The following is a 22177-nucleotide window of genomic DNA, read 5'->3' on the forward strand; positions in this document are numbered from 1 at the left end:
AGAAGAAGACCTTCCGTGGATCGGATCGGATCGTTGGTTGGTTGCAGACAGTCAGAGAGACACGGACAGCATGACAGATAGGTGATAGTAGGGATCCATCATCATCAATAATCCATCGATCAGTCCATCTTTCAATCGTTCCAGAACTCACGTCAGCTGGTCGTTGTATGTACATAACCATCTATCCCAAGGACAACAGCCTCTTGTTTCGTTTCACGCCAGTCCAGGCACACGAGATGCTAGTGCTCGATGATTCATGACTCGGATCGATTGGGAACCCCCATCCGTGGAAGCGATTGTGCCCGCCAGGAAGGCAAGGGTTCCTGGTGCCTCAGAGAGTCAGCATCCTGTGATATCCACGGTTCATCGGCAGCGATAGTATATGTCAATTCTCATCGAGCCTGAATCTCTCCGGTAACTCGCTCGCCTTACCAGCACAACGACTCGGACCCGCCATTACAAGCGCCGTTCTGAGTCTAGCGTTCCTGATAAACAAACCCAGCGCCCGCCAGCTGCCTCGCTGCATCTAGAAGAATGATTTTGCAAAAGAGTTAAAAAAGAGAGGGAAAAAAAAGAAGAAAGGAACGGAAAGATTCTAGACATCCATGGCCTTCCGTCCAACTGTCGTCGTAGGCTCTTTTTTCCCTTCCCCATCCTCTCCGCCGCTCTCATCATCCTCAGCATCATCATCATCTCTATCTACCATACGCCGTAAGACACTCGCCGTAAATTGATAATTCTCACCACGAGAAAGCCAGCCTTGCGCCGTTTTTGTTTGGTGCTCCCCTCGTTGCTGGTGTTCGAACGTCCCATTCGCCTGCTGCTTCGGCTGAACCGGTCGTCCAGCCTTTTTTTCTAGACCCGTCAGCTGTCGGGTTGTTGTTGCTTTCTGCTCTTCTGCTGGGGGCCGTGGCCCGTTCGACTATCTAATTTAATTAACTGACTTGCTGCGACGAAACGTCCTGGACTCGACACGGCCCAGTCCCTTTTTTTGCCTTTGCCCTGTCTTGTCTTGTCCTCCCCTGTCCCTTTTCTTCTTTCCCCTCCTCCCCCTCCTCTTCCTGCCCCTCGCTTCCCTCTCGTCGCCGACCGTCGTTTCCGATAAGCCTCTCTCACTCTCGGGTCCTTGTATCATCGTCCCTGCCCTGGCCCGGTCAAGCATAACCACCACTACCACCACCATCACCACCACCCTGCCCGGTCCCTCCTCTCCCTCTCTCTTATTCTCTCTCCTCTCTCTGCTGGATTCTTCCTTTTCCCTCTGATTTTCCCAATCAGACGGTTTCTCCTCCATCGGGTTCCCGTCTGTACCGTTCCATCCTTCCCGTCGAAACCACGCACGCACTTCTCCCGTCAGCGCTGGCCAAGACCGGCTACTGGTCAACCGCTCCCGCTGGCGAGATAGCAGGATTGCAGAACGTCGACCGTCCCTTGCATCCTCTACCGCTCCCTCTCTCGAGGAGAAATGCTCCGGTGCAGCTGACGGATCGCCCCATCTGTTCGTCGCGACGTTTCGCCCTTGCTTGGTCGCCCTCTTCTGCCGCTGTGGCCTGCTGTGTTTCGATCCAATCTACGCTTGGCAAAGCTGCCTGCGACTCGCTGCGGCTGATCGGAGATAATAATCTTTTGACACTGGTATGTCTCCGGTTCTACTGGTGTCGTTTGAACTCGTGCTGCGATCTATGCCCGCTCGCATGCTTACCATCTGATCTCAAGTATCCACAGTTAGCTCATCAAGCCGCACCGCGAGATCCAAAAACCAGACGACGCGATCCTCATTTCCCGAAAGGGGCATACATCTCGTCTGTCTGCCTCTCCCCCTCCCTAACGTGGTCCGCAGACGACGAGGGCGCACTGGTAGCGATCTAGAGTCGATCGCGAAATACGATTACAGAATCCACTCTTCCGGTAGCCAGCGTGGTTCTGCTGCGACAAGATCAGAATCCCACACTGACATTTTCTCGTGCCGCACAAGATGACTTCGTTTCTACCAGTGAACAATATCCCCGCGCCTCGGGATCACACCATGGATGATGCTACGACACCTACAACTCCTCGACCGAACTCGACTAATCTACCTAGAAAACACGAGAGCTCTCCGCAATCACAAACGAAAAATAGTGAAGACGGCACTCAAAATACACAGAACTTGGCTGAAGAAGGCTCCCGGTCGAATGATACGGCACAGTCGAACTCGGCTTCTTCGAATAAAGAAAGCCGCTCCCCACAGCAAGCTACAGACGACAACGCTGCTGAATCAGATGGTGATCGGGATGGTTCTGGAAACGAGTCTGATCATGGTGGATCTGGGCCTCCTTCAAAGAAGAAGAAAGGACAGCGCTTCTTCTGCACGGATTTCCCGCCTTGCAACTTGAGCTTTACCAGAAGTGAGCATCTCGCGCGGCACATTCGGAAGCACACTGGAGAGCGTCCCTTCCAATGTCATTGTTCCAGACGGTTTTCACGCCTCGACAACCTGCGCCAGCATGCTCAGACTGTTCACGTCAACGAAGAGATCCCTGGCGATTCCCTTGCCGCCACAGGCACCCGATTTCAACGCCAGATTCGTACGGACCGCGTTCGACCTCAAGGCAGAGCGCGAGCAGGTACCGCAGGCAGTCAAGGAACACATAGTCGGGGTCATAGCAGAAATCTTTCCGCTTCCAGCATCACCTCGACAGCGTCCACTTTCAGTCAGAGCCAGGACATTCGACGTCGGCCTCCACCTTTGATTATGGCCAATGACGGCACGGCAAGGGCCAGGTTGACACTGGACACGATGGGTGAACCTCCGACTACACCTCCCGCCCAGATTCGAGTTGGACCGCCAGGTCAGTCTCCTAGTGGACCGCATTATGCACCTGCGAGTGCGTTCCCTTCTGCCGGCGGCAGTCCTCATTTCGGCTCTCCCATGTCGAGCACTTCGCATGCTTCTGGATTCTGGGACGGCAAGACAGCTGCCCGCCGTTTGTCTGTCCCATCAGGACCCAACCCATTCATTCCTCCTCATGGCACCACATATCCTCCCACCTATGTCAGTTCTCTGCCTCCCTCTCATCCTTCATATTCAAACAGCGGCGTCTTTGCTAGCCCTGCCAGCTCGAATTACTCTTTGTCGCGGGAAGAGCCCACCCTTAGCCCCGCTGAAGCGGAGTTGCGGAGGAGGACGTGGCACCCCTCGACTTATTCTGGCTATCCCAGACCCGCGACAAGCGGTTTGAGCCACTACCAGACCCCCGAGACTCTGCAACCCGCGTTCGGGTCCGGCACCTCAGGGGAACAGCCACCTCGGCTGCCAGGTATTGAGAGCTTCGACAAAGTGATCCCACAGCATCGGCCAATGACACCCCCGGTTCGTAAACCGAGCCCAATGCAGATTGACGGTGGAGGTAGACCGCAGGGAATTACGCCAGGCTTTGCTCCCCATGGACTACCAACTGTTCGTCCGCCACCTCCGATCTCCGGCCCAGGACATCGACGGGGCCATGTTTCCTGGGACATGTCTCTGCACAGACTCGATATCTCCGACAGACCTTCGCCGAGAGATCCGCCGCACTGGGGATCAAGCAGCATTCCCGAAAGTCACAGTACAGTGTCGCGTACTTTTGGTCCATACGGAGTGAGTCGTGACCATCCGGACAACCGTGAGCCGGGCCAGGCTCCCGAACCGAGCACTCCGCAGAATAAGAGAAGCTCATGGTATAATGGACCGCCATCTAGTAATGTCCCTGGCTCTCAGGCGAATCGTACGTCTCCTGAAGATTCCAGCAGCAGCGAGGGTGTGACCACGCCCTCGACCTCCTCCCTCGAGTACCATCCAGCTATAGTACACAGCAATGGTTATGTGGAGCCTCACCATCCACCGCTCCCGGTTGAAGCATCTCACAGTGTACGCACAACTTCTCTCTAACCCTCAGGAATTAGTGAATGTTTTTTGCTGATCTATTGCAGGCCTGTGCTCCACTCCCTCATCCAGCTCCTGGTTATCAAACGAATCCTGGGAACGGCGCACGTTCAGACTTCTTCGGGGCTTCTTCCAACCACGGAGGTGGCATGGGTCGCTTGGAGGCTCTTGTGGCTGTTGCAACCAGTGAGAATAAAGGGGGAACAAAGCTCTACATTTGAGAGGAGACAGATAATACATGATGAATTGTCATATACTCGGCCAGGCTGTTGATACTTCCTCGCAGGAGATTAGCAGCGATTGACCCCCCTTTTTCGTGTGTGCCGAAGACTATCCGGCCTTCCGGTTCCTTACGTCGGTCTTTTCTTTTCTTTCTTTTTTTCCCCGTCTCCTTCGGTTTGAAATAAGGGTACTCTCTGGTATCTACCTCTCCTTCTGTCGTTGCGTTCCTTTCTATATCCGAGGAAGGACATTCGCTGAGTGATATCTGCCGGTTTATCCTTTACGAAGCGACGACCTTACGAATGATGCATAAATGCGGTTCCTACGAGATCTGGTTCCCATGTTCCTGCGGTGATTTCCATCTGTCGACTTATCCTTGTGTTCGTGATTACTTTGTGTGTGTGGCTTCGCGTTGATTATTTTCCGCTGCTGGCGCAAATGGTCCCTGCATCGAGATACCCTGGCCTTCCTGATTCCGTCATGAGGGTCTGGCAACGCAGTCTCTTCTCGGTTGCGGCACGGCTTTCTTTCTCCGCTCTCGTCTGGGCTGTATCTGCCGACCTTCTGCTACCCGGGGAGGGCTCTGCATCGCCCTTCTATATAATCATTGCTATATACGGCTGGGAATTTCACTTCAAGTATATGTCTTAGTAGCCTTTCTGCTTGTACTGGACTGGTTCCGGGACTTATTGGTTATCCGAGCTTGCGGCGCTGGTATTTTGAAGAAATTACAGAATGACTGATGACTTATCTTTATGACGGCGCGGGTAGGATATGCGCTGATCGTTGCTCGCCTTGAGTATCATTTTCGTTTACTTGAGCAGTGTTTCTGATGATTGAGTCTCCTTCTGGTCCTGCGTTCTACATTCACCTTGGTTAGATTCTGACGGTTTGCAATATGCGCTTAGACGGTTCCAGTGTAGTCAGATTCAATCGATTCCACTTTAACTGCATTGTTTTGGATATATCCGACTCGAGTGCTAGTGCGGTGTGTTCAGCAGGAGATGAGCACCGCTGGCGCGGGGTTCCCGCAGCCGAAACATGCAGTCTGCTCAGTAACTAGCGTGCATTGGAGCCAATTGAGGATGCAACACGACCCTGATTTAAAAATAGGTGACCTGGCGCCTGCAGGGCTCCGTTAATAGCGTGTCTGGAAGAAGTTCCCCTCTTCTGGCGTCCTTGAGACGTGCAGTTGTTGAAAAGGATGAATTCAGATGGCGATGACTTCATAGGTGGTACCTACCCACTCCCCCACCATTGGCGTCAAAGCACAAGTACCTGCCAGGTATTAAATTATTATTGGGGATGCTTTATTCGCAGCCAACTTGGCATTCAGTCGAATATATTTCCCGAGGTAATAATATTCGATTCAAAGTATACTAGTGCTCTTCTTCATCGTGGGGCATTATTACGTGATGACTGGTCGTTGACGTCTTTCGTTCCTCGTTTTGGTTAATAGCTGACCTGCTCCGGCATTCCACTTGCCCATGTTCGGAGGGGACCGTAGTTAGCAGTAGTTAGTAGTTAGAATTGAATATGAACTTTTCTCGAAGGAAGAAGTAATAAGCACTCGATACAATTAATTTCCTAATGATCATATCTAGGTATTTAGATACCATGATAGGAGCATCTACTTAGCACGCACCGGACGCAACCAAAGAACGAGCGGGACATTGCGATGCGAAAAGAACAAAAATGCAGGTTTAGTTATTTTACTTCCCGTTTCAATAATACTAGCAGGACTTGAAATCCAGAGAAGTACATACGTAGAGTATATGTGGTAATGCTACAGGCTGGGAACTGAAACTGAGTTAACGTCATCGTGCCCGGTGACTTTCCGGGGTACGACGCTGTGCCTCTGTTCCGCTCGGGCGATTTAAATACGGACTGGCTTTGCTCCTTTTTAAAGTGTTCAATCATTCAGATTTATTAGTATTCATTGAATCTGGGGGGCTTGCTATCCTCACGTCCTCACATACATAAATACATACTACCTTGCCCTACTCTACATTACATCCTCTACACTCTACCGCCCATCATGTCGAAGAGCCGCACCCCTCTCTACTTGGGTCTCGGTCTGGCCGGTGCCGGAGGCTACTACCTGTACAGAGCTGGTGGTGATCCCCAGAGGGCCAAGAATGAGGTGAAGCGTAAGTAGCCCAGTTACCTAGCAAGATGGGGTTTCGAATATCAGTTCGATGGGAGTTGCATGTGTCTGACTGACTGAATGACTGACTGACTGGGGTACGCAGACGATGCTGAGCGGGCACGCAGCAGGATCCCCACGGGACCCGAAGCTGAAAAGATTGGAGAGAAAGTTGGATCGGAAGCTGGCGCCAGCATTGATGAAGCTGTAAGTTGCCTCTCTCTGGCATACAAAACCGAATCATCCATCCCGTTCCGGACTCGAGGAAACAAACTAACATGGAACCCTTTTTTTTTTTTTTAGGTCAACAACGCCAAGGACCTGGCACGAAGCAATGGAGACAATATCAGACAGTATGCCAATGAGGGTATTGACAAGATCGATCAGATCCGTCAGGATACCGCCAAGAAGCTAGGCACGAGTGTCGACAAGCTCGACAGGACTGTGGAGAACAAGGCGTCTGAGGCTAAGAGTACCCTGTCCAGCTGGTTTGGAGGTAGTAGCAAGTAAAAGGATAAGGGAAAATAGGTAAAATGGCAGGGCGATAATAATAATAACTTGACTGGGTTTTCCTGATTGGGAAAAAAAGCCTAGTCGAGCGAGTCCTTTGGGCGGACCGTTGCCATGGGATCTCTTTTTGGATTCTTAATTTGTGGATCATGATCGAAATGTCTGTCTGTATTGTAATGTTGGAACGTTGAGCTATGAATGCGATGCTTTTCTTTTTCATGATTATTTCCAGAGCCTGCTCCCGCTCCCCAAGGGCTCTTTTTCTAGATGTTCACATCGTGAGCATGGATTCGTAAAACCATACCAACACGACCGTGACCATTTAAATACACTCGATCGATGTCAATTAATATACCTCGAGTCGCTTGAAAAGGAGCTGTATGTAGCGCGGGCTAGATATCATACTCCACATTCCGACAACCGTCGTAAAATTGCCGTGGCGATGCCGCACTAAGACGCCTCGGAACATTCCTCCCAACTCCGCTTGTCGTAGGAACGAACATATAGATATGATAATATAGTAATAGCATCTTGAATAGAATAAAATCAATGAACACAAAAAAAAAAAGAAGAGACGCTGGTTGTTGCACCAAGATGAAGTATTATTAGTTTTGCGAGAATACGATATAACCCGATCGGGAACTTGATGCGCGAAAACGCGGTCCGACGCGTGTTTTCCCCCTTTGTTTTCGCGTCGATCGAGCTCGAGATCTTCTTCGCCAAAACGGGGGGAAAAAAGCTGAGGGTCGAGGCTGAAAGGCTAGACTAGCAAAAAAAAGCACGAGCCCTCCCCTCTGTCTCTGTCTCTTTCTGTGACAACGTCAACAGATCTCTTTCCTGATAAAACTCATTGGGGGGTTCATGTTTCCTATTCTATGAACATTGTGTGTCGTTGTTGGCTTTTTTTTTTCGTCTTTTACTTTAGGAAAGTATAAGTTACTCTTATACCATACTCTACTTCTTTTTTAAAAAGATAATAGACAAGAGGGCAGGTACAATGCCTCGTGCCTCGACGACCGCCATGACGACGCGACGAACCAGTCTGCGATCCACCAGGCCAGGACAACAACCGGGCATTCAGACCTTCGCAAGAGCAACCAAGCCCGGAACCAGGACGTCGATAGGCCCTGCCGACGAGAAGAAGAAGTCTCAGTTTCAGCAGACACAGACACCGCTGCTTCCGTCGTCTCCGTCGAAGAAGCGCAAATTGAACGAGATCGGGCAGGTGGAATGTGTGTCTGAAGAGAAGAAGGAGGAGGAGGGGGTCGCGAGGGACGTGACGGCCACGCCGTCGAAGACGTTGCGGTTTAGTGAATTGGCTCTTTCGACGCCTAGGAGGACAAAGTCGGCTCCTCCACGGCCTCTTAGGAGGAGGACGGAAGCCTCGCGGGAGGAGTCGCCGTCACGGACCCCTAGTGTTGAGGAGGAGGAAGAGTCTTCGTCGTCGTCGGCGGTAGAGGAGGCTGACTCGAGGCCTACGTCGCCTGAGGAGGAAGAGTCGCTTGTTAAGGAGCAAACGTCGCCAATTGCTCGACCGGCGTGCTTTGACGATCTGTTGAATCTGCACTCGTGCTTCCTGTCCGCTTTATCACTACATTATGCACATAACGGCGCGTCCACACCGGCTGATTTGAAAGAGTTTTTGCCCAGCGTGCAGAAGATCTGGAAGAAGCGCAAAGTCGTCACAAAGGACTTGCAGCGGTTAGTTCAGATCTGGGACGAGGAGGGTCCTTCGTCTGCAGGCGTACGGTTTCGCATCGCCAACTACGGTCTGGGGAAAGTGTGTCTGGAAATTGTGGCTGCGACGGGACAAACCACGCGGCCGCTGGATGAGAATGAACTGCAATGGCAGTTCGAGCGCAGGCTGGACTGGGTGTGGAAGAGATTGGTGGACTCGGTGCCGGATCTGAAAGGGAAGGATCAGGTGGAACTGTTGGACTTGTTGGATCTGGCTCCTATTCATGAGTCGCTTACCGCGTTCACGTCCTTCCGCAAGGGACAGCAGCGGTTACAGGATCTTAGGGGAGGTGTTATCCGCGTGAAGACGGCCATGATGAAAGCAAAGATGCAGGTTGATGACTCGACGCCCAAACCACCTGTCGTGGCCGCGACGGCCCGTCGAAAGGGGCTTCTGGATCGGATCAAGAACAAAGAGCTCAGGCAGTCGAAGCTGCCGCCGCCTCCTTCGAAGGAGATGCTTCTCCGGCGGTCTGCGGCTGAACGTGTCGAGGAGGTGGCCAGAGTCCTGATGGTCCTTAGACCGAGTGGTGTTGTGGGCACGGGACCCTGGGCTATTGCTGCGTCTCAGAGGAAGCCGTATAGCTTAGGTGCCGTGGTGCGGAATGTGCAGGATTCAGTCCGCAGTCCGATCTCGGACAAGGAGGTAGAGATCTGTTTGGATATTTTGACTCGAAAGGATATTGCCGGAGACTGGGTGAAACTGGTCACCGTTAATGATCTGCGATCCGTGGTGCTGGGATCCGGTCGAGGGATCTCGCCTTCAGATATCGGTACGAAAGTCAGTGCTCTGAAGATTGGGTGGGAGGATCCCACCCTGTACTGAGTATTTTTCTTCTCTTATTATTTCGTACTCGACGGATACCAGAGCGAAGGCGTACGGTTTTTGCATTGTTTACGGAGTTTTGGATGCATTTGGAAAGCAATGAGATAGATGGGACGCTACGTTCTCTACGGCCTCATTCTGTATTTCTTGTATGTGTTACAGTGCAAGTGGCCTGTGTCTGCCGCATTAGATAGCATACTATGAATCATTATAATAACACTAATTAGCCAGAACTGTGGTGTTGTTGATATCTTGGTATAGTAAATATAGTCAATAAAAATAACAACCCATCAAACCACTTAAGAGGCTGCGGCGCGAGACGCGTTTTCACGTGACCGTGTCGGAGCGGCGCGTCGCTTCTCATGGCCGATAAGTCGATTCATTATTATTATCGAACTGTCAGTTTGCCAGTTTCCACCAGACTTGCCTCGAAGGACAGATTGTGGTACTCAGCACGATCTTGTTCATACGACTCCCGGCAAGATGTCTTCACGGCCGGATCTCAAGGTATGGAAATCTTCTCCAACATCAAATGTCCAGCTCTCTTGCGAGTCTAACCATCTGCTTTGGTACAATACACAGGTCGACGACGAAGTCGGTTTCATCCGCTTCTTCCGTTCCCTCCCCCAAAAGGACAGCGATGATACGATTCGAGTCTTCGACCGCGGTGACTGGTACACGGCCCACGGGGCCGAGGCCGAGTTCATCGCACGCACCGTTTACAAGACGACCTCTGTGCTCCGTACGCTTGGCCGCAGCGACTCTTGCGGTCTACCCTCCGTTACTATGAGCGTGACTGTCTTCCGGAACTTTCTACGCGAGGCGCTCTTTCGACTGAGCAAGCGTGTGGAAATCTGGGTTTCCGCGGGCTCGGGTAAGGGACAATGGAAGCTGGCGAAGCAGGCTAGTCCTGGTAATCTGCAGGACGTGGAGGAGGAACTGGGCGGATCGGGTGGCATGGCGATGGATTCGGCGCCTATTATATTAGCAGTCAAGGTATCGGCGCGGGCGTCGGAGGCGCGAAATGTCGGAGTGTGTTTTGCAGATGCGAGCGTGCGAGAGTTGGGTGTTAGCGAGTTCCTGGATAATGATATCTATTCGAACTTTGAGTCGCTGGTGATTCAGCTCGGTGTGAAGGAGTGCTTGATCCAGGCGGATGGTGCGAAGAAGGATGTCGAGTTGGGTAAGCTACGTGCTATTCTGGATAGTTGTGGCATTGCTATCAGTGAGAGACCGGTGGCGGACTTTGGCACTAGAGACATCGAGCAGGATTTGACGAGGTTGTTGAGAGATGAACGGTCTGCTGGTACGTTGCCGCAGACGGAGCTGAAGCTGGCTATGGGTTCGGCGGCCGCTTTGATCAAGTATCTTGGTGTGATGTCTGATTCTACGAATTTCGGCCAGTATCAGCTCTACCAGCATGATCTGTCGCAGTATATGAAGCTCGATGCGTCCGCTCTGAGGGCGCTCAATCTCATGCCCGGTCCGCGGGACGGATCGAAGAACATGAGTTTGTACGGATTACTTAACCATTGCAAAACGCCTGTGGGGAGTCGGTTGCTTGCGCAGTGGCTGAAGCAGCCGCTTATGGATCTCAATGAGATCGAGAAGAGACAGCAGCTGGTGGAAGCTTTCGTCAACGACACGGAGCTACGACAGACGATGCAGGAGGAGCACCTACGCTCGATTCCTGATCTCTACCGACTTGCCAAGCGCTTTCAGCGCAACCAGGCGAATTTGGAAGATGTGGTGCGTGTGTATCAGGTCGTGATCCGCCTGCCGGGCTTTGTCAACACCCTTGAGAATGTCATGGATGAACAATACCAGACTCCGCTGGAGACGGAGTATACGTCGAAGCTGCGACAGTTCTCTGACAGCATGAGCAAGCTTGAGGAGATGGTCGAAACCACTGTCGATCTGGATGCGTTGGAGAACCATGAGTTTATCATCAAGCCCGAGTTTGATGACAGCCTCCGCATTATCAGAAAGAAACTGGACAAGGTCCGGTATGACATGGATGTGGAGCACCGGCGCGTAGGCAAGGACCTCGGCCAGGAGGTCGACAAGAAGCTGTTCTTGGAGAACCATCGTGTGCATGGATGGTGCTTCAGACTGACCCGCACGGAGGCGGGCTGCATTCGACACAAGAGGGAGTATCAAGAATGTTCAACACAGAAGAACGGCGTCTACTTCACCACTTCCACTATGCAAGCTTTACGACGGGAGCACGATCAGCTCTCGTCCAATTACAACCGGACTCAGGCTGGCCTCGTGCACGAGGTTGTCGGTGTTGCAGCGTCATACTGCCCTGTTCTCGAGCGGCTGGCCGGTGTTCTGGCGCACCTCGATGTCATTGTCAGCTTTGCGCATGTCTCTGTCCATGCTCCCACGCCGTATACTCGTCCTAAGATGCATCCTCGTGGCACGGGCAACACGGTTCTCAAGGAGGCACGTCATCCCTGTATGGAGATGCAAGATGACATCTCTTTCATCACCAATGATGTGTCTCTCGTTCGCGATGAGTCGTCTTTCCTTATCATCACCGGTCCCAACATGGGCGGTAAATCCACCTATATTCGACAGATAGGTGTTATCGCGCTCATGGCTCAGACGGGATGCTTCGTTCCTTGCTCGGAGGCCGAGCTAACCATCTTCGACTGCATCCTCGCCCGCGTTGGTGCCAGTGACTCTCAGCTCAAGGGCGTCTCGACCTTCATGGCTGAAATGCTCGAGACAGCTAACATCCTCAAGTCTGCTACGTCCGAATCGCTGATCATCATCGATGAGCTGGGCCGTGGCACGAGTACCTACGATGGCTTTGGTCTCGCCTGGGCTATTTCTGAGCATATTGTCACCGAGATCCGCTGTTTCGGTCTGTTCGCAACGCACTTTCACGAACTCACCGCACTCGCGGATCGTTATCCCAAATCAGTCAAGAACCTGCACGTCGTCGCATTCATCGGCGATGACGCAGACGGCGAGAATGCAGATGAGCAAAAGCCGAAGAAGAAAAAGCGCGAAGTCACTCTTCTATACCGAGTTGAACCTGGCGTCTGCGATCAATCATTCGGTATCCACGTTGCCGAACTGGTTCGCTTTCCTGAAAAGGTCGTTAACATGGCACGTCAGAAGGCCGAAGAGCTGGAAGACTTCACCTCCGCCACTGCAGATAAGCCAGAGGCACAGCCTGCTAAGAGCCTCGATGGCTACTCCCAGGAAGAACTGGAGGAGGGCAGTGCGTTGCTGAAGGCGATGCTCTTGAAATGGAAGGAGGAGGTCGAAGCGCCTGGAAAGAATCTCAGCGTTGAGGAGAAGCGGCAGGTCATGAGGGACTTGGTTAATGCTGATGAGAAATTGCGCTCGAATAAGGTCTTTCAGGGTATTAAGGCGTTGTAAGTAGGATAATGTAAGGTACGGATTTCTGTTTGTTAAATTGTTTTTTTCTCGGGATATAATGGTGTTCGGAGAGGATTTTATGGTTATAGGTAGTTAGTTAGTTTATGGACTATAAAGGGCATGGCATGAATACTGTATGTCTGTGATTGTTTAGGAATCGTAACGCTTTCTATATTTGTCCTTTCTTCTACTTGTACATCTTATCCCTCAGCAAACAGAAAGGGGACGTTCTTATTTAGGAAGTCAGGCTAAGTTAATACATACTTTCTATTCGGCAGTAGGTGAACAACGCCGAGAGTAATAAATGATACATTATCCACAAAATCTAGTAACTAGTTTTATATCTAACGGTAACTCTAATAGGAATCTCCACTTCATAAAAGATAGCGGCTGAAAGTACGGATGACTAGAGTGCTAGACTATTTCAGAAAATCTTGATGATCCCGCTAGGAAACCTCGTCCCACCTGCACTTAGCGGTATCCGTGTATTGTGTTACATGGTCTAAGTACTATATTACTGCGACTTGCAGTCCACAGGCCTCTCTACCTTGCTCCCACTCACTACTCACTCCCCGCATCTCATTGCCATTAAGTTAAACCCACCATGGAAGACCTGCTGCCACTGGACACAGAACCAACAACCGGATATGACGCAGAAGATTGCCAGGCCGCTGTTCAGGGGTCTCGAATTCCAAGGACACTCGACGACGAGGTCCATCGACTATGCACGATTCGCGGCATACGGCATCATTATGGCTTCGCCCAGGAGCTCCGTGGAGTCAGCCCAGAGTTCACACGCGCTTTGAATGCCCGGGATATTATGAGCGGTGTTATACCGACCATGTCGACGCCTGATGAGGTGCCGTACTGTATTTGGTATCCGGATGTTCCCAAGGAGGAGACTCTTCGAGCTTTGGTGCAGCGATACCCCGATATGCTTTATCATGCTGCTCGGGCCTGTGCTGTTGCGGGATATATTGATCTGTACAAGGAGCTTGATCCTCTTCCGGAGGTCCATGTGGCGGAAGAGGCTGGCTATGCGAGCATGCAGAACGGCAACAACGGCAGTCAACAGATCTATCGGCATATTATGTCTCAGCCTTTAAAGTTCGAGATTATGAACGACTATACACGTACGGTCGATATCGCCGGCCGTCGAGTTGCATCTCTGAATGGGGATACTGCTGTTTACTCGAGTCTTACTGCCAGGACGAAGTACTATGGTCACCGGGAGATCAAAGCGAACGCCATGCCATGGAACGTACATTGCATGGGACCCCCGTCCTTCAATATCACCGAAGACTGGGGCATAGATGACCATGACAGCAAAGCCCCTGAGGCACCAGAGGATTATCTCCCGCTGGTGTATAACCCACTCCCTGCAGATCTCCCGCTCATCAACAAGGACAAACTCATTCATGTCGCTGCATACAATGGCGAAATCGATCGCTACGCACGACTTCGACGGCCGCAGATGCTCGAACATGAATGGGCCATGGTGGTACACGGCATCTACCACAATCCAATCTTCGCCAAATGGTGGAGTACACAGCTCCCTGAGCACCCGCAAGATAGACATGAGATCAACATTAGGCGCGCGATCAATGCCCGGCGCATCATGTCCGACGACCTGACTTGGCTCACTGCGGATACTCCTGGGAAACTACTGCCGGAGCTTATCTGGTATCCAAATGTCGCTTACTTGACGACCTATGAGAAGCTCGCCCACAGGAGACCAGACATGTTTGAACTATGTCTACGGGCCTGCATAGTTGCGAACTATCCATGGACGTGGGATGCTTTGCTGCGCGCTGCGCCTGAAATCTTCAAGGACAAGCTCCCCCGCCACTCCAGCGAGCCCCAGCCCGAGGGTGAGGAGGATTCTAAGCTGTGGTGGCTGTCGAAACATGCTCGCTACGGGCTGTGGAGTGAAGCTGCCGCCTCATCAAACAAACATTTCCAAAACGACATTTTAGCAGCCGTGCCTGACGCCGCTGAGAAATTCAAAACCCCGCACCCTGGCAGCGACTGGTGGGGGGACTACTACGTTGCGAAAGGTCTTTACCTCCCAAAGCGGTCCCCGATTGTCCGGCTCCATGACCCTGTTCAACCGGGAGCGCGTGATGAAGGTCCATACGATGGGATGTATTGTGACATTGGCGATGTCGACATTGCTTTGTTTCTCAGCGATGCCGTCTCGAAAGAGACCTGGAAGAGGGAAATTATAGATGAGGGATACTCGACGGCCTGTCTCGAGGAAGTTTGGGACTTGTTAGAGATGGAACAAGCTAAATAGTTGCTCTATCGGGAAATTTCAACCTCAAAAATCGTTTTTCAACAAGTTGATATCTAATGTACATACACTACATCCAGAGCCTCCAATGTACATACAGATCTCTCCCTCCCTCACGCTGAACAACCGGCGATTTTCGCCTTTGCATCTTTCGCTGCCTGGATGTTCAACACGTGGGTTCTCTCCCTATCATGCCAAGGCTGAAGGAAATCCTTTTTCAATTTCATCGGGCCCCTACCAGCCGCTGCTTCTGCGGCGTTGACCGAGTTCTGCGCAGCCTCCAGATCGCACGTCGGCCATCCCCCAACGCCTCCGTCAGGAATCGCCATTCTCTCCTTAACCAGTCCCTCATCCACAAGAGGGGCGTCCTTCTCAATCTCCCCGTTCTTATTTTTTGGCTGCTTGTCCCAAACCTCTCGATCGTATTGCTTCCGAATCTCGGCTCCTACATCTCGGGCCCCGTTGGCCTTTCGTCCGAACTCGACTCGACTTCGGGCCTTTTCAGCTAGATCGAACAATTCTTGATCCGGCTTGCCATTTTCCGCTTCCAACCAGCCTTTTTGCTCAATGAATCTGTTGTCCGCAGTCAGTTATTCCGGAGTTCGAGTTTACCCTTTTTCCACTGGCTCAGAATGGCAAGGAAACTCACGCAGCAACATTCCCAATAACCTTATCAATCCCCGAATTCGAACTCAGACCCTGATAGATGTGCCCGGGGTTATAAGTCCTCCCAACCCCAGCCTTATACATCTTCGAGGCAACTTCATCGAGAGCCGTCTTGTCCTTGGCTAGGTCCGCATCCGTGAGCTTATTCTTGTCCGCGATGATTTCCTTCTCATCCTCGTCATCCGTAATGTAATAGAGGAATTGACGCAGGTTGCACCGTCCTCCCCTGATGGGACCGACTGCCTGAGCGGTTGTGGGATCTCGAGAGCAGGCATTTGCGATCCTTTGCTTCTTGGATCCGCTGTCCATTTGGTACGCTTGCCAGTATAAGAGGCGCTCGTAGCAGCCGTAGAGACCGAAAGCGGCTACTTTCGATATACAGATAGCAAGTAGGAAGAAAAGAGGGAGCTTCATTGTGGTGACAAGAAAGATAGGACAAGACACACCCTGGAGTGAATGAAAAGGGATGCAAAATAATAATAATAAGTAGAAGAGCTCCAGCTCAAGCCATCAGGTATTCACGGGAGGGAACATGGTCCATCGGTACTGTATGTACATTTTTTATTCTTCTTGTAACCCTCATTACCACTTAGCATGTATTGTATATACACTATCCCTTTTACTAGTTACCTAGGAGTAAGTCAGCCGTCTCGCGTATTCTGTTTCTGGAATATGGACCCCAACTGAATTAGGTAACTACCATATGAGGTTCCTCGGAAATGAGATCTTGGCTGTTTCGAACGGACGGTCGGAGTCAATTGTGCCAAGATACTCTATTATATAGTAAGATTTCATCTTTAGTCTTGCGACTTACAGGGTCGCGGGTGGGCTCTTAAGTTCTTTGGGGGCGGCCCCCACGTAGCAATACTAGTAAACTAGTATATCTAAGATGATGGATCAGGAACCAGATCAGGAACCAGCATCGGAGAAAAGGAATAGGAATGGGCTAAGTAGAATTTTTCAGGTTCCTGGATGGAGTATAGAAAGTTTAACGGTAGTAGTGTGATAATACCAACAATAATGGCATTATATAGATGGTATAACTACTCCTTGATGGGAGAAGGTGCTGAGGTGAGGTGAGATGAGGTTAGGTACTTAAGTAGTGCTCAATTAAATTCATAATATATAACTATAACGCACCAAATGGGACCTGCCCTATTCACCATCAACAGCATATGGTGAAAATACTCAGTAGTCCGTATTCCATAACTAGTATTCACTTACCTACTTACCTACCCAGTTAGAGTCAAGTGGAGGCGCATAACAAGCTAATGCTAAGCGAAGTGCTAATATTCAGGAACAGGAACATAGCTGAGCCTCGATTGAAAGGTTCTTCTTCCGAAATTAATGTGGATTAAACGCTACTTTTGGGAGGAATTTGGAATTAGACGCATATTCCGTAAAGTGAACGTAGTGTGCTCCGAGTGGTCCCTGGAATTTTACCGTACTAGTATAGTATATGGTATCTAGTTATTACGGTGCCAAAGCACATATCAAGGCTGATTTTCCTGGTTCTAGGTATCACCTGGGAATTAAGATCAAGATCTCCTTTCTTTCGTTCTTTCCTTTCAAGAGCTCTTATACGCTCTATTCGATCATTCAGGTTTCCTTTCTTTTTTAGACTTTCTGTTTTCATGTTCTGCTTCTTATACCTTCACATTCATTTCCCCATGTCAAAACCCTCCAACAGTGCATAGGTACATGTGTTAAAACCCATTTCCAAAGTCAAAATGGGCTTGTTGATACACCTCAGTATCCTCAGTCAAGTGGCTGTATTAGCCGCTGCAGCTTCTTCCAGTCCCAGCGTTCGCGTGGCAGATCCTTATATTGCCTCGCAATGGAACGCCTGTCCTTCAACCTGCGAGAGCGCCAATCCCAATGACTGGGACTTGTACTCCAACCTGCGCGTCCTGAAATCATGCAATGAGCCAATGCTCCTCAATCTGGTGGTGAGCAATCCGACTGGGACAACGGATTCTAGTCTTCGTCAGCCGCTGTATGCCTGTTCCACGGCCAACGTGGACAATCTTGCTACCTCGAAAACCGCCAGTGCGTCAAGCGCAAGTGCCAGGCGGTACTCGACCAAGAATGTCCAGATGGAAACTGCGTGGCGGGGAGATGACACAAGCCAGTACTCGTCTCACGCAGAGGTCGCAGCTCAACTTGTCCAGTCGCATTTGAATGCCCCTGCCAGTCAGAATGCTACCATTGCTATGGGCTACTCGAACGGTGTCGTCGTCGGAGCGTTCATTGGCTCCAACATGGAGAAGGCCAATGGCGAGAACAAAAGTCTTCTGAATTCTTTCCTGACGAAGCTTCGTCAGGGAGAACTGAACAAGTCGGGCGTCATGATGCAGGTCTGTGACAGTGACCGTACGGCAGCGTACACGCTTGGTGTTGTCGCCGAAGCAAACGCAGACTATGCTCAAGCTCTGGGCGCTGTGCGAGAGGCTCTTGCGACTTGGAATACTGGAAAATGCGTTTCTGGATACAGCGGGACTTCAACCTCCAAAATCTCAGTTAGCGAAGCCGAGGAGGACGACGAGGACGACATTACCCCTCCGAGAAATGGAACCAGCGCACATGTCCATGTTCATAGACGCTCGCACGGCAAGAGACTCCTCTCCGAAAAGCACCGCCGAGCAACCTGTACCGCGATTCGAGTCAATGACGGCGACAGCTGCAGCACGCTCGCAACCCGCTGCGGAATCTCCCCTGCCGACTTCACAAAGTACAACCCGAGCAGCACGCTGTGCTCGTCCTTGCTTGCTGGACAGCATGTTTGCTGCTCTGCCGGAACGCTCCCGGATTATTCTCCGCAGCCGAATGCCGATGGGACTTGTGCAAGTTATACTGTCCAGAACAACGATTGGTGTAGTAAGATTGCTGCTGCTAATAGTATTACGGTTGATGATATCGAGGACTGGAATGAGAAGTCGTGGGGGTGGACGGGGTGTGATAATATTCAGGCTGGTGGTAAGTACAAAAAGCCCTGTACATGACGTTGGACTGATCCGATGACTTATCTTCTTCAAACAGCCAACATCTGTGTCAGCAAGGGAGAGCCGCCAATGCCTTCTGTTCTGCAGAACGCTGTCTGCGGTCCTCAGAAGGCTGGGACGAAGAGACCAGACAATTGGGATGACATCGAGAGTCTGAATCCTTGCCCTCTCAATGCCTGCTGCGATATCTGGGGGTAAGTAATCCAGTCAGTCCTCCTTTCCATCTATCGATCTAACATTAGACTTTCTTGATAGACAATGCGGTACTACTGCGGATTTCTGCACAAGAACAAACGTACGTCCCCGACTTTTATATTTAATATTTACCTTTTTGTTTGGCAATAACTGACAGTTTGAACAGTCTACCACTGGCGCCCCTGGAACGGCGAAAGCTGGCACAAATGGATGTATCTCGAACTGCGGCACTGACATCGTTTACGACGATAGCGGCTTCGGTGATCATCCCGTGCTGGTTGGATACTATGAGGCCTTCCAGAACACTCGACCATGTTTGAATATGGATGTGACAGCCATCAATAACACAGTCCAATGGGGTGGCCAACTTGGAAGCCATGCATCGACGTTCTCTCAGGCATGGGACCATATCCATTTCGCGTTCGCCAACATCACTGAATCATTCGAAGTCGATGTCTCCAGTGTTCAGGATGAGTTTGATGAGTTCAAAAAGTTCACATCCCCGGGCAAAAAGCCAAAAGTTCTGTCCTTTGGTGGGTGGTCATTTTCCACGGCCTTGGACTCCTACGCCATCTTTCGAAAGGGTGTCACGGATGAACAGCGTTCGTTGTTCGCGTCCAACGTCGCAAAGTTCGCGGATGATAATGACCTCGACGGGCTGGACTTTGACTGGGAGTACCCAGGCGCCCCTGATATTCCTGGGATTCCCGCGGGAGATCCAGGTGACGGTGCTCGATACCTTCAATTCCTGAAGGAGGTTCGGGATAAACTCTCCTCTGACAAGACGCTCTCGATCGCAGCGCCCGCCTCCTACTGGTACCTCAAGGGCTTCCCAATCGCGAATATCTCGTCCGTCGTCGACTACATCGTGTACATGACCTATGATCTGCACGGTCAGTGGGACTGGAACAATCCCTCGTCTGATGATGGTTGCGACGGCAGTGCCTGTCTCCGGTCTCACGTCAACTACACCGAAATCGTGAATTCCTTGTCAATGATCACCAAGGCTGGAGTGCCTAACAGCAAGATCGTCGCGGGTCTAGCGAGCTACGGCCGGTCCTTTGGCATGGTCGACCCATCCTGCTACGGGCCCGAGTGCAAGTTCACTGGCCCGGATTCGGGAGCTATGCCTGGACGATGCACTCAGACACCGGGTTACATTGCAAATGCAGAGATCAATGAGTGGTTGCAAGGTGATCAGAACATCACGACGTACTTCGACGAGGTTAGCCGGTCGACAATCTCTTACTCTGCCAACGGAACATGGGTGGCTTACACAGACGACGATGAGAGAAATAACCGCATCACAGAATGGTGGTACGACAGAACCGTCCTTGGAACCAGTCTCTGGGCAATCGACCTGACTGAATTCGTCGCCGAACTGCCAGATGGCACCGTGCTGCCTCCATCAACCCTAATCGACTGCGACCAAGTCTTCACCAGCCTAGACGACGTCGAGGCCGCTGCCGGTTCCATCCAGCCTGAGTGTATGAACCTGTACCTGATCCAGGCCTTGCAGAGCAATCTCACCGCGTCGGTCTCGCAGTACCACGATGTCTTGAAAACAGACTACGATGAGAAATTCGGCTGGTACCAGGATGCTGTCAGAGAGCAGTTCCCTCTGTCTCTTCAGGCATTCCTGAAGGCCAACGCCTCCAATTACTTCGAGTGCACATCCCAGAGCATGGAGCCGTGGAGCGAAGAGCCAATAGGCAAGAACACGAGCTCTTCATGCCCATCCAATCCGAAGGACACGGGTTACGCAACCTTCTACTGGACCGCGACGGACAAAGACGGATTCTTGAACGACCTTGAAGAGACGACTGGGATCACACCGGACCAGCTCCTATGGGAGATCGATGCATCCCATTGCGTGGACAGTCCGGACGTCTCACAACCGACGATATGCAGCGGCAGCAGAAACATCGGCATGCCGAACCTCCCGCCTGATTTCACAGTCAGCAACCCCAAGGATATCATCTCAGCTCGACTCCCAAACATCACGACCTTCGAGAACCAATCCACGACCATCGTCTCACTCGCAAACAGCGATCTCTACCTCGGCGACACAATCGACGTCGTGGACGGTGCATCGCTCCTAGTCCTCATGGTTTCGAACTCCATCGCAAGCATGAAAAGCGTCGAAAAAATCGGCACAGAATACCACAAGGAGCAAGTCGAGCAGGCTATTCTCCTCTTCGTCTCGGCCTTGCTGCTCCTGATCCCTGGACTCGGAGAGATTGCCGACTCCGTCGAATTGACCTCTATCGCTATCACGCTTAGAGCCATCGGTGCAGCCGGTGACGCAGGCTTTGGCATTTATGGCGTCGTGAGTGCCAAAGATGCCGGTGTTGGTGAGATCTTCCTTGCTCTTCTGGGTGGCCTGGGTATTTTGGATATGCTTAGAGCACCGGGGCTTTTTGCCAAAGCGGCCAAGGCCAGGAGGGCTATGGACGCTGGGGATATTGCAAAGTTGGGAAATGAGGTTAAGGGGGGAATTGCTCAGATTGACAAGTTAAAGCAGCTTTGTCATTAGCCTGTATATAGTGTCTAAGTATATGGTGCATAGTTTTATCTGCTGCACGAGAAAAAAGCTCTGTTCAAATAGCAAGTTAGCCCTAGATATAGAACCTGTGCTATTCACTTCACTTGATAGGTATCCTATAGGATGTGAGCCAGATAAGAAATTAGGACATAAAGTTAGCCCTTAGATTAGCCAGTAGAATATTGAATATAGACATGTAGCATTTGAATTTGTATTAAATCGCTATTTGTGTCAAGGATACAAGTAGCTGTCTGTCGGATCACGTGGTCCTTTCCACGTGATTATTGGTATGCCGTTCAATATAACGCCTTACAATTTGCATTTTGTATCTTTGAATTAGACGTATTTTAGTTTTAACTAAAACTGATTAAGAGAATAGGAGGAATCAGAATGCAGATATAATGTTAAGTTAATTTAGTTTGTTCCAAATAGTACAATTAGCTAAGATAGTAAAAAAGAAGCCACCTCCGGAGGTCTCGACGTTTCCCCGGAGTCAACTCCTCCACCTCGGCTTCTCGATAATTCCCCTGACGCCTCTTAATTCTATTTATTTATTTGTCCTTCCTGGTACTTTTCCGCTACAAGAGAGTCATAACATCTCCCATACATCGTTTGCGCAACCCGTGCGAGTCCACCATCCAAAACCGACCCTGTCATTCATCTTCGGCTTCCCCGAACCTCTGCGGCATTTCAATCAAGCACTACTCGCCAGCGATGCGCGAACGATAGACAGCA

General features: G+C 50.9%; 8 protein-coding genes across 8 annotated transcripts; 6 read left to right on the forward strand and 2 right to left on the reverse strand.

Annotated features, from left to right (window-relative positions):
* Positions 1–931: 931 nt before the first annotated feature.
* On the reverse strand, positions 932–1705 carry C8Q69DRAFT_441659 (hypothetical protein; the record flags this gene model as incomplete). The annotated part of the gene is made up of 2 exons (XM_028628765.1): positions 932–1570; positions 1703–1705. The coding sequence occupies 2 exons, from the start codon at positions 1703–1705 to the stop codon at positions 932–934; spliced, it is 642 nt and encodes a 213-aa protein (XP_028487109.1).
* Positions 1595–4345, forward strand: C8Q69DRAFT_137524 (putative C2H2 transcription factor). Its single transcript, XM_028625380.1, has 3 exons — positions 1595–1635; positions 1717–3889; positions 3952–4345. The coding sequence occupies exons 2-3, from the start codon at positions 1976–1978 to the stop codon at positions 4123–4125; spliced, it is 2088 nt and encodes a 695-aa protein (XP_028487110.1). The 5' UTR covers positions 1595–1635; positions 1717–1975; the 3' UTR covers positions 4126–4345.
* A 1590-nt stretch (positions 4346–5935) lies between these two features.
* C8Q69DRAFT_137625 (hypothetical protein) lies at positions 5936–7281 on the forward strand. Its single transcript, XM_028625381.1, has 3 exons — positions 5936–6276; positions 6379–6479; positions 6576–7281. Exons 1-3 carry the CDS (start codon positions 6165–6167, stop codon positions 6780–6782), a joined length of 420 nt encoding a protein of 139 aa, XP_028487111.1. The 5' UTR covers positions 5936–6164; the 3' UTR covers positions 6783–7281.
* Positions 7282–7596: 315 nt separating this feature from the next.
* On the forward strand, positions 7597–9576 carry C8Q69DRAFT_455545 (hypothetical protein). The gene has a single exon (XM_028629782.1). It carries the CDS (start codon positions 7780–7782, stop codon positions 9343–9345), a length of 1566 nt encoding a protein of 521 aa, XP_028487112.1. The 5' UTR covers positions 7597–7779; the 3' UTR covers positions 9346–9576.
* Positions 9577–9747: 171 nt separating this feature from the next.
* On the forward strand, positions 9748–12883 carry C8Q69DRAFT_428067 (putative DNA mismatch repair protein Msh2). The gene is made up of 2 exons (XM_028628452.1): positions 9748–9852; positions 9928–12883. The coding sequence occupies exons 1-2, from the start codon at positions 9829–9831 to the stop codon at positions 12739–12741; spliced, it is 2838 nt and encodes a 945-aa protein (XP_028487113.1). The 5' UTR covers positions 9748–9828; the 3' UTR covers positions 12742–12883.
* Positions 12884–13174: 291 nt separating this feature from the next.
* C8Q69DRAFT_137666 (hypothetical protein) lies at positions 13175–15131 on the forward strand. Its single transcript, XM_028625382.1, has one exon. The coding sequence runs from the start codon at positions 13346–13348 to the stop codon at positions 15035–15037; it is 1692 nt and encodes a 563-aa protein (XP_028487114.1). The 5' UTR covers positions 13175–13345; the 3' UTR covers positions 15038–15131.
* C8Q69DRAFT_137672 (hypothetical protein) lies at positions 15093–16255 on the reverse strand. The gene is made up of 2 exons (XM_028625383.1): positions 15684–16255; positions 15093–15607 (listed from the first exon to the last, which is right to left on the reverse strand). The coding sequence occupies exons 1-2, from the start codon at positions 16112–16114 to the stop codon at positions 15148–15150; spliced, it is 891 nt and encodes a 296-aa protein (XP_028487115.1). The 5' UTR covers positions 16115–16255; the 3' UTR covers positions 15093–15147.
* Positions 16256–17115: 860 nt separating this feature from the next.
* C8Q69DRAFT_455557 (class V chitinase Chi100) lies at positions 17116–21639 on the forward strand. Its single transcript, XM_028629783.1, has 4 exons — positions 17116–18676; positions 18740–18896; positions 18958–18997; positions 19064–21639. Exons 1-4 carry the CDS (start codon positions 17431–17433, stop codon positions 21431–21433), a joined length of 3813 nt encoding a protein of 1270 aa, XP_028487116.1. The 5' UTR covers positions 17116–17430; the 3' UTR covers positions 21434–21639.
* Positions 21640–22177: the final 538 nt, after the last annotated feature.

This window comes from Paecilomyces variotii, assembly GCF_004022145.1.
Source record: "Paecilomyces variotii strain CBS 101075 chromosome Unknown C8Q69scaffold_2, whole genome shotgun sequence".
Lineage (NCBI taxonomy): Eukaryota > Fungi > Ascomycota > Eurotiomycetes > Eurotiales > Thermoascaceae > Paecilomyces > Paecilomyces variotii.

Excerpts from the sequence above, each read along its gene's own strand:
- C8Q69DRAFT_137524 (XM_028625380.1), top strand. The coding sequence starts at position 1,976 with ATGACTTCGTTTCTACCAGTGAACAATATCCCCGCGCCTCGGGATCAC. Across the intron at positions 3,890-3,951 it reads CGGTTGAAGCATCTCACAGT|GCCTGTGCTCCACTCCCTCA; the intron begins GTACGCACAACT and ends GATCTATTGCAG.
- C8Q69DRAFT_137625 (XM_028625381.1), top strand. The coding sequence starts at position 6,165 with ATGTCGAAGAGCCGCACCCCTCTCTACTTGGGTCTCGGTCTGGCCGGT. Across the intron at positions 6,277-6,378 it reads GGCCAAGAATGAGGTGAAGC|ACGATGCTGAGCGGGCACGC; the intron begins GTAAGTAGCCCA and ends TGGGGTACGCAG. Across the intron at positions 6,480-6,575 it reads GCGCCAGCATTGATGAAGCT|GTCAACAACGCCAAGGACCT; the intron begins GTAAGTTGCCTC and ends TTTTTTTTTTAG.
- C8Q69DRAFT_455545 (XM_028629782.1), top strand. The coding sequence starts at position 7,780 with ATGCCTCGTGCCTCGACGACCGCCATGACGACGCGACGAACCAGTCTG.
- C8Q69DRAFT_428067 (XM_028628452.1), top strand. The coding sequence starts at position 9,829 with ATGTCTTCACGGCCGGATCTCAAG. Across the intron at positions 9,853-9,927 it reads CTTCACGGCCGGATCTCAAG|GTCGACGACGAAGTCGGTTT; the intron begins GTATGGAAATCT and ends TACAATACACAG.
- C8Q69DRAFT_137666 (XM_028625382.1), top strand. The coding sequence starts at position 13,346 with ATGGAAGACCTGCTGCCACTGGACACAGAACCAACAACCGGATATGAC.
- C8Q69DRAFT_137672 (XM_028625383.1), bottom strand. The coding sequence starts at position 16,114 with ATGAAGCTCCCTCTTTTCTTCCTACTTGCTATCTGTATATCGAAAGTA. Across the intron at positions 15,608-15,683 it reads GTTATTGGGAATGTTGCTGC|ATTCATTGAGCAAAAAGGCT; the intron begins GTGAGTTTCCTT and ends TGCGGACAACAG.
- C8Q69DRAFT_455557 (XM_028629783.1), top strand. The coding sequence starts at position 17,431 with ATGGGCTTGTTGATACACCTCAGTATCCTCAGTCAAGTGGCTGTATTA. Across the intron at positions 18,677-18,739 it reads TGATAATATTCAGGCTGGTG|CCAACATCTGTGTCAGCAAG; the intron begins GTAAGTACAAAA and ends TTCTTCAAACAG. Across the intron at positions 18,998-19,063 it reads ATTTCTGCACAAGAACAAAC|TCTACCACTGGCGCCCCTGG; the intron begins GTACGTCCCCGA and ends CAGTTTGAACAG.